Source organism: Oryx dammah, unplaced genomic scaffold, assembly GCF_014754425.2.
Source record: "Oryx dammah isolate SB20612 unplaced genomic scaffold, SCBI_Odam_1.1 HiC_scaffold_8, whole genome shotgun sequence".
Lineage (NCBI taxonomy): Eukaryota > Metazoa > Chordata > Mammalia > Artiodactyla > Bovidae > Oryx > Oryx dammah.
The window spans coordinates 27,332,235-27,340,982 of NW_024070192.1; the positions used below are offsets into that span (position 1 = coordinate 27,332,235).

Genomic DNA, 8,748 nt, shown 5'->3' on the forward strand with positions numbered 1-8,748 from the left:
TCCACAGCAGCTTTGGGTCTTAGCACCGAGAGAAAGGCCAACCCGAAAGCCTGCTTGTTCTATATTATATTGAACATTTATGGAATCAGTTTTTTTTTTTAATATTAAAACCAAACCCCACCTGATCCCTTTTGCTGGGGAGTTCCCGGGGAATCCTGGCCCAGCTGCCAACAAGCCAAGCCTCAGCGGTGCGGGATGTCCCCTTCCTGTTGGGCTCGCCCCGAGCCTCTTGGTGCTGAGGACCACATCCTATCCGCAGCCATCGAAGCAATGAAGAACGCCCACCGCGAGGAGATGGAGCGGGAGCTGGAGAAGAGCCAGCGCTCCCAGATCAGCAGCGTCAATGCAGACGTCGAGGCCCTGCGGCGGCAGTACCTGTGAGTTGGGCTGGTTGGCTGGGAGGGCGGTGCCTTCCGCCTGTCTTTGTACAAGCCTCTGAGACATGGGGTCCCGGCAGCGCAGGTGGAGGCCGAAAGCACTGAGCCCACTCAGAGCCTCCTGTTCAAGGCGCCCCACACCACCCTGGCCCAGCACTGCTCTCACAGCCCAAGTGGTGCCATTACTGAGCTGAACAGAAGCCAGTCAGTAAAATATAGAGAGTAAGATGCAGCATAAGAGGTCTCAGTCAGACCTTAAGGACCCACCTGGGAGACCCCTGGATCCCTTCTCTCCATCAGCTGCCGCTGCTTCAGAAGCTAGGGGGTGGGGGCGCAGTGTGGACACCCTGTGTGTGCAGATGCGGCCACAACCCCCATGTCTTCAAACAGCACTCACTGCAGTGCTGTCTGCCGAGGTGGCAGGGGGAGGTGCATCCACCCCACAGCTGCTCTTGAGCTCTGCCCTCAGGAGAACCAGCAGCCCTGGGAGCTTCGCAGGCCATGCAGAGCCGCCTTCACGGCAGAGGGGCGGGCGGCAGCAGCAGCTGGAGGGGGTCTGTAGCCCTTTGGCTTTGGTTTTCCAAATCCTGGTAGAGCCGGTGTAGGCTGTCAACCAGTGCCAGAAATGGCCCAGTTCTGACCTCCATCTGAAACAGCACGTTTTGGGTGTGAGGATGAGGCTCTCCCAACCCCAAGCCCCAGGAGAGGAGTTCGGGCTGCTGGGGGATGGACGGAGCCCCTAAGCTGGGCTGCACACCTGCGCTATGACGGGGCACAGGGCTCTCACGGCTTCCCTGCCTGGTGGTGTCCCGTTGTCCCTTGAGTTCGTGAAGGGGATGCTGGGCCCAGGGCGTGGCCAGAGGAGTGAGTGGTGCCCTCTCCCCAGGGAGGAGCTGCAGTCCGTGCAGCGTGAGCTGGAGGTCCTCTCAGAGCAGTACTCGCAGAAGTGCCTGGAGAACGCCCATCTGGCCCAGGCTCTGGAGGCTGAGCGGCAGGCCCTACGGCAGTGCCAGCGTGAGAACCAGGAGCTCAATGCCCACAACCAGGTGAGCCTCACGGGGGCCCCGCTCTGCAGGCTCCACCCGATGTCCAGCTTCACCAGGGTGGGGGCAGAAGTCACCGCTGCTGCTAGCTGCTAGCCTCGGGCTCTGTTTCTCTTGTCACTGTGTGGTTGGGGCGCAGGGCTCCACCCCCAAGGCTGGGACCGTGTTTAAACACCTCCCAGTCAAGACCATACAGTGCTCACATAGGATTTTGTCAGATTGTTCTCTTAAAACATGCCTGCTGCTTAGAAAATTGGGGCACACTTGAAATATTTGCTGATGGAACAGCTCAAGGCAGGTCTAGTCTGAAGAGAGCTGCTCTGTGTGCACTGGACCGCTCATCCTCCCACGGCACTGAGCGGACAGGCCTGTCGGCCTGGCCCCGGCTCGAGACCCTGGGGGCCCGCAGCTGGGTGCCTGGTCACTGCAGTGGCCCAAGTGACCACCTGTCAGCTGGAGAGAAGGGACACGAAGTGAGGGCTGAGGGCAGCAAAAGGCCCCAAGCTGCAGAGACGGGGACACACGGAGCTGCGCAGCACTGGCTGCGGTGACAAGAGGGGCTGGGAGCATGGCTCCTGCAGGGCAGCTCCATGGAAACCTCTGGCCCGTGCAGACGGCTTCTGCACAGGTGTCACAGCTCACATGCTAACTCAGACACCGGCTGCACTGTGGTCACAGCCCTAGGCAGCTCTGAGAGCACCTTGTGGTTGTGTCGCTGTCTCCAGGAGCTGAACAACCGCCTGGCTGCAGAAATCTCACGGCTACGGACACTGCTGACTGGGGACGCCGGTGGCGAGGCCGCTGGTTCGCCCCTCACACAGGGCAAGGACGCCTACGAGTTAGAGGTATGGCTCAGAGCCAGGTCCCTTCAGCTTGCAGCGCACGAGTCGCACGTGGGACCAGGGGTGGCCCCAGCTTACGGGAAAACCCAAGTCATGCCAGGACACAAAGAGAACAGTTAGCCGCCAGGCAGCATGGGACCTCTCGAGGCCCCGGGACCTTTACATTTAACCCATCCTCACTCCCTTGCCCCCGTCCCTGGTTTCCACCACATCACAAGTGCTGACCTCCAAAACCAAACACTGAACAGCTACGTGACACTGCAGCTCCCTTATTTCTCTCTCTAGGTCTTGTTGAGGGTCAAGGAATCAGAAATTCAGTACCTGAAACAGGAGATCAGCTCCCTCAAGGACGAGTTACAGACGGCGCTGCGGGTAATGCACGTCCCATGAGGGCCTGGAGGGTGGGGCCACGCGGGTCCAGACCACACGCAGAGGCCCAAGTGCATTCACCGTCACGAGTGTTCTGGACGGTGGCCCTCGGGTGGGGCAGCGGACATGAGGGTGGGCAGTCTTGCCCCCGCCTGGCAGGGCCCAGGGCCCCAGCACACGGCCGTTTCCTGCGGGTGCTCCTGGAGGCGGGCTCACTTGGGATGGCCAAGACTGGGGTTTCCAGCCTGAAGCACAGAGGTGCCCTCAGGGTCAAGGCAGCGCCAGCCTGCTCAGAGCCGGGGCCCTGCCATGCCTGTTGCACTTTGTGTCTGGTTTCTGCCTCCACAAGGTGGGGTCAACCTGCTTCCTCTGCTTCTGGAGGCACCCCTAGTCCAGCCTGTCTGTAACCACGCTCTGCTGTCCTTTTGTCCCCAAGGACAAGAAGTATGCCAGTGACAAGTACAAAGATATCTACACAGAACTCAGCATTGTGAGGGCGAAGGCTGACTGTGACGTCAGCAGGTTGAAGGAGCAGCTGAAAGCTGCCACAGAAGCACTGGGTGAGAAGTCCCCGGAGAACCCGCCTGTGTCCGGATATGGTGAGTCTTGCGGCTCTGGATTCTCTCTCTGGAAACTGGGTGGTGGGGCTGCTGGCCCTTGATCTAGCAGAGGAGCCCCCTCTGTGTCAGACTCTCTCCCTGGCTGCATGGGCAGGGCGTGGCAGGTGCCAGCTCACACGGGTCAATCACTCTTTGGTACACATGTTCACGACCGCAGGCCATGTTTCTCGTTTTCCTGATGGACTCCCTTATTCTGGAAGTGGCTCTCACTGGTTTGTGATCCTGGGGTTTCACCACAAAACCTATAAAAGGCTGCAGGGCAAGACTGAGGCCATGTCCAAGCTCACTGATCCTGGAGCCTCCCCCTCAGCCAGTGAGGACCCTTGCTTGGTGGCCTGCATCGCTGCTGGGCGGGCATTAGGAGTTTTCCCAAAGGCAGGCAGGCCACAGGCAGCAAAGTTCAGCTCAGATGTAACACTGGCTGCTTCGGAAGAGTCTGGGGGCCAGAGGACTTGGGGTTAGCCAGAGCGCACGCATCCCGTGACCTGGCATTTGACACGGGGGCACACAGCCGGCTCAGCTGCCACAGTCAGGGGGGCTGGCCCGCTAGCACCCACCACGCAGCTCTTCACAAGAGACGGGGAGCGAGCCTTCAGTACGTGAAGCTAGAGCCTGGGGTCTCAGGAGGGCAGGCAGCAGGGGCCCAGCAGCAGCGGGGCCGCCACCAGCCTGGGGCCGCACTCATCCTCCACGCCTCCTCGTGCCTTGTCCTGAGGATCTTATGACTTACGGTTATGGGCTTGGCGTTCCGCTGGTTTGTTGACGGAGATGTCACGTGGGTGACAATGCTAAGCTGGGAAGCCCTCAGACTTGTGTGTTCTGGGGGGTTTACAAAACTAGCACCATGCCCTCTTCATCTTCTCAGACATCATGAAGTCCAAGAGCAATCCCGATTTCCTGAAGACAGACAGGTCCTGTGTCAGCCGGCAGCTCAGAGGCCTCAGGTCCAAGGTGAGTCTGGGGGTCTGCACTGGGTGTGCAGAGCCCACCAGGGGCTGCACGGAGGGTCCCCAGGGTGCCTCAAGTCATGCACATCCCACTGGGTCAGTGCCGGGGCTTCAGGCTGAGTGCCCCTTGCACAGCAGCAGGACTGTTTCCTTGGTGACGGCGGGCCTCCCGGGGGCCATCCTGCTGTCTGGACCGCTCCTCGCACATCTGCAGTTCACACTGATGCCGTCCGCACACTTTGCTCCACATGGGCCCCTGCCCCCTGCGCACCCCTCCGCGGGAAGGTGGGCGGAGGGTGGGGTGCCCAGCTTGTTGCACTTAGGACTCACTGTGTGTGTGTCTTGTTTTTGCTCTTCCCCTGACAGTCCGTAATTGAGCAGGTCTCATGGGATAACTGAAACGACCCGCTTCCCGGCCCCCCTGTCGTGTAGGTAAACCTCTTCTCACGCCACTCGCCTGCCGCCCTCAAGGAGCGCTGCCTGCATGCACTGCTCACTCCTCCACGGGAGCTCGTTTTCCCGTCACTCTTGTTCTTCCTGCTCAGCAGCACAGACAGGATCCATGTGAAGTTTCTTACCTCTTCTGGGGAGTTAACTGTAACCTCCTAACAGAGGGGCGGCTCCCCCCAGTCTCGCCGGCTGCCCAGAGCCACATCCTGGGGGGCGCAGGCGCTGTCAGCCCTTCATCCCGCGTGTCGAATGGTGTGTGCTCACGTTCTCTTGCGACACCGCTTCCCTCTGTCAGGAGGCAAGCTTGACAAGAATCTCCCATTGCTGAAGTGGTTCCCACTCCCCACCCCCAGGATTAACAGGCCAAGGGGGCTGATGCCTCATGCATATAGCTTGGCAGATACTCAGCAGAGCAAGGGGACCACAGGCGCTAGGGGCTGAGCATTTTCCAGCCCCAAGGACCCAGGTACCTCAGAGACGGGAGGCACGGGCTGAGCACTGGCTGCCTGACTCCGACACTTGGCCTGGACACTTAAGGCTCCCACAGGGCCGGGTGTCCAGGGCCCGGGTCACTCCCTCCTGAGTGGGTTCGCCAGCTCGGCTGACCTGAGCTTGTTGACGCCCTGGTGAGGAAGCTGAGGGCAGCAGGAAGGGCTGGGCAGCGAGGATGCTGACGGGGCCTCAGGGCCGGACAGCAGGCGCCCAGCTTGCCGGGCTGCAGGGTCCGCCTCGGGAGGAGCTGAGCCCAGCAGTCTGCCCTCTGTCCACTCAGTTCCCTACAGTTCTGAGTCGCTTCCCAGATGGTTCAGCTGGTCAGAAACTTAGTTGGGGCTTTTTTCTTTAAATGTGGAAGCAGTTCTGTTCAGCAAACCCAGACTTGTCCTTTGGTTTCTGGTTTTCTTCTTATTGACGAGTCTTACTTCCTTGCCTGAGGCTGGCCTGCCTTTGCTACAGGTTCACCGTGGGTTCTGTGAGTGTTCTGCCTGTGCCTATAAACAACAGGCCCCTCAGGGAAGCCTTGCTCCAGTGAGCCCGCCACCTCAGGCGGACCACGAGTCCGGGGAAATAAAGTACTTTGCAGGACTTGCTTGCAATCCAGTGGTTAGGACTCGGCACTCTCAGCACCAGGACTCCGGTTCAGTCCCTGGTCGGGAACGAAGATCCTACAAGTAGTTAAAGGAGTTTTGGCTCTGGATAAAGGGCCAGATCTTTGTTCACAAGGCCTCTGCAGAGGTGTGCTGGGAAGGCCTTGCACGCTAGTGAAGGCAGGGGCAGGAAGCAAGGGTCGGTCTGTCTGGGGCTCTCAGCGAGGCTGGACCAAATGAGTTGGGGGAAGCTCAGGGACAGGGTTCCCTAGAGTCACGTTTGAGTCAGTTTGGCTTGGCAAGTTTTCGACATAAGAACAGCTTTCTTGCTGGCCCAGGGAGAAGCTGGGCCCTTGCTGTCTTCCTTAGAGACACCACTGGCCACAGCACTGGGCCTATGATGTGCTGTCAACAGCCAGCCACGCGGCTCCCGTGTAGCCCTCTGTCCTGATGTGTCTGTAACACCCCCACCCCCAGCAGGGAGACAGGAATTAAGTCACCCAGAAGCTAACCGTGTCCCCAGGGCTTTCTGAACCAGGGTCTGCTCTGTGGATGTCTGCCTTTCCTGTGGGTGCTCTCTGTACCTGCCTCCCTCAGGGACAGGAGGGCTTGGCCCCGCCGGGTCAGCAGCTCCTCGTCTTAAGAGCAGCCGGGCTTCTCTGGGACTGAAAGCAGACGGGATGTGTGCAGGCTCCTCGGGGGGAGCCCCGTCTGGGCGGCTGTGCATGGAGTCACAGAGGTGCTGGGTGGGCAGCAACTGACTGCTCCCAGCCTGTGACAGGGCTCGGAGGCCTCGGTCCTCGGGCCTCAGGAGTTGGTGGTCTGCTACCACTTAGGGAAGGAAGGTCCCAGCTAAAACAGCGTGGATGGCAGGTTCCAGGGCCAGCCTCTGGGTGAAACTGGCTGCTGTGTAGACGGCGGCACTGACCTGAAGCAGGCGTGCTTGGGAGCAGAGCCCCGAGAGCATGTGAGGCCCTCGTGCACGTTAAAGCACGTCACAGTGGGACACGGGCTTATCCCCTTCCTCTGACTTGGTGGCGTCAGAATTAAAAAACAGGCAGGCAGCACTGTCCTGGGTGAAGCTGGGGCTCCAGGGAAAGCAGACCCAGACCTGCCCTCATGCTCAGGGAAGCCTGCATGTGCCACGAGAGTCTGGATGTCCTTCACCTTTACTGAGGTCCACACGAACACGGGCAGGCTTCCGTCCTGAAAGGCTCAGGAACGGCCTCTGTGTCCCCAAGCCCCAAGAGAGACCAGCAGGGCCTATGAGGCCTGGGAGCAGGGAGGCTGTCCACCCTGGAGTGTGCTCAGGGCCTCCCGGGGCCAGACATGGGCACAGAAGGTGCCTCCTTGTTCTCTGCAGGGTCTTCTCTCCAGCGCCATTGGTCTCATCCTTGCTTGTTGACAGAGCCCTAAGCTCAGCATCGGTCTTGTTTCTGACTTTTTATTTCTCGTCCAGTAACACCACTTCCTCGGGGGCCGTGGCCCTCCTCGCACACCCACTAACCCTCCGGGGCCCCGCGCCGTGCCTCACCACCGGCCGCCTGCACCTTGCAGGGCTGAGGCCAACAGCCTGTCTGTTTCTCCACCAGAGTCTGAAGGAAGGCCTGACGGTGCAAGATCGCCTGAAGCTCTTTGAGTCCCGGGACCTGGAGCGAGACTAGTTGCTCCCGTGCAGCTTGGACACACCTCCCGGCCACAGCCCCCGTGCCACTCCTGTCCATCCCTTCATTTTTTATTGTCGTCCTTGTTCTTGGTGTTGTCGTCTGCATTGACTGTGGTTGGATGCATGAGAGACTGGCCTGTGGATGGCTCGCTCCACTCCCTGTGGTCTTCATTCAAGCTTTCCCTGGTTTCTGCAACCTGCCCTGCCTTGCCCCGGCTCTCTGTCAGTATTACGGCCCAGCAGCCTGGGATAAGCTAGCTCTGTCTCACCCTGCGCGCAGGCGGGGCAGGAGGGGCCACGAGGCTGTGCTGTGGGTCCCGTGCTGACAGCTCGCAGCCCAGGGAGGACCTGGAAGCCCAGGGTGGGGCTGAGCCTGCACCTGCCCCGTGGGCTTGGGGCGAGGGGAACAGCTCTTACACATCTGCTGACACCGCTTAGAGCCGCACCCCAGACCGTCGTGGTGAACCCTTCACAGCCTGGGAAATGCTGCAAGCAGCCACTCCTATTTTTGTCTGTTTTTTATTAAATCTTGCACAAAACCCGGCCCCTCTCATTCCTTCCTATGGTCATTCTTTCTTGGTCACCAGGAACCCTACTCTTTTCACATGAGGTGGATGCTGCCCTGCAGCCTGGGTTCCAGACTGGAATCACAGTGACAGCACATTTCCTCAGAGTCACTGGAGGAGGAAGCTCACTCATCCCTCCGCCTTTCTGGAAAGAAGCCCCCTCTTGCTTTGGGAAAGGTTGACCAGAGACCCTGTTATGTCAAGAAGGCAGAGAGGATGTTGGAGCTAGATGGAAACCGGCCATTGTGACGTGTGCTCACTCGAGCTGAGGCCCAGGGCACCAGGGCGCCCATGCGGGGCTGCACTCGCGCTTCTGTGTTCTTGGTGGCCTGAGTGACACACTTCTAACCGCCACCAGGCATCCTCCAGCACTAATCCTGTGAGGACGGGAGCAGGGACACAGCCCCAGGGGAGCCCGTGTGGCATCTGGCCAGCACTTGGGCGAGAGCCACAGGCTTGCGGTACGCAGGTACTTTGGGGGTGAAAACGTACACGTCGTGCTGTTTCTAGATGAACACACGAGGCCACGTAGGGTGTCCCTGGAGGCAGGGCAGAGGCCTGGGGGTGTAGAGCGCGTGGCCCCGCCCACCTCGCTGGGACAGCTCAGAGCACCCGGCTGCAGGGGCCTTCCCTGTTCCTGACTATGCTGGCCACTGCATTGATGCTGTTGGTCCATGTTTGCAAAAGCTCCTTAACCCTGGTCATCAGACACCCCTACACCAGCACGTCTCAGAGCCGCCTACGTGGGTGATGGCTCTGAGGGTCTGACGATGGCGGGAGCGG

The 8,748-nt window shown here is 60.0% G+C and overlaps 1 protein-coding gene across 13 annotated transcripts in view; it reads left to right on the forward strand.

Moving 5' to 3' along the window:
• Positions 1-7,949, forward strand: part of LOC120867369 (myosin phosphatase Rho interacting protein) — a 90,438-nt gene extending 82,489 nt beyond the window's left edge. For 10 of the 13 annotated variants that reach the window (XM_040245768.1, XM_040245776.1, XM_040245779.1 and 7 more), the window contains 7 exons: positions 260-377; positions 1,264-1,423; positions 2,146-2,265; positions 2,548-2,634; positions 3,068-3,230; positions 4,117-4,202; positions 7,326-7,949. In XM_040245768.1, the coding sequence (XP_040101702.1) occupies positions 260-377; positions 1,264-1,423; positions 2,146-2,265; positions 2,548-2,634; positions 3,068-3,230; positions 4,117-4,202; positions 7,326-7,397 (806 nt within the window). In that variant the 3' untranslated portion in view covers positions 7,398-7,949. Of the gene's footprint in view, positions 1-259; positions 378-1,263; positions 1,424-2,145; positions 2,266-2,547; positions 2,635-3,067; positions 3,231-4,116; positions 4,203-4,564; positions 4,631-7,325 lie in introns of all 13 variants that reach the window. The other 3 variants (XM_040245780.1, XM_040245769.1, XM_040245770.1) reach the window with 2 other exon arrangements.
• Positions 7,950-8,748: the final 799 nt, after the last annotated feature.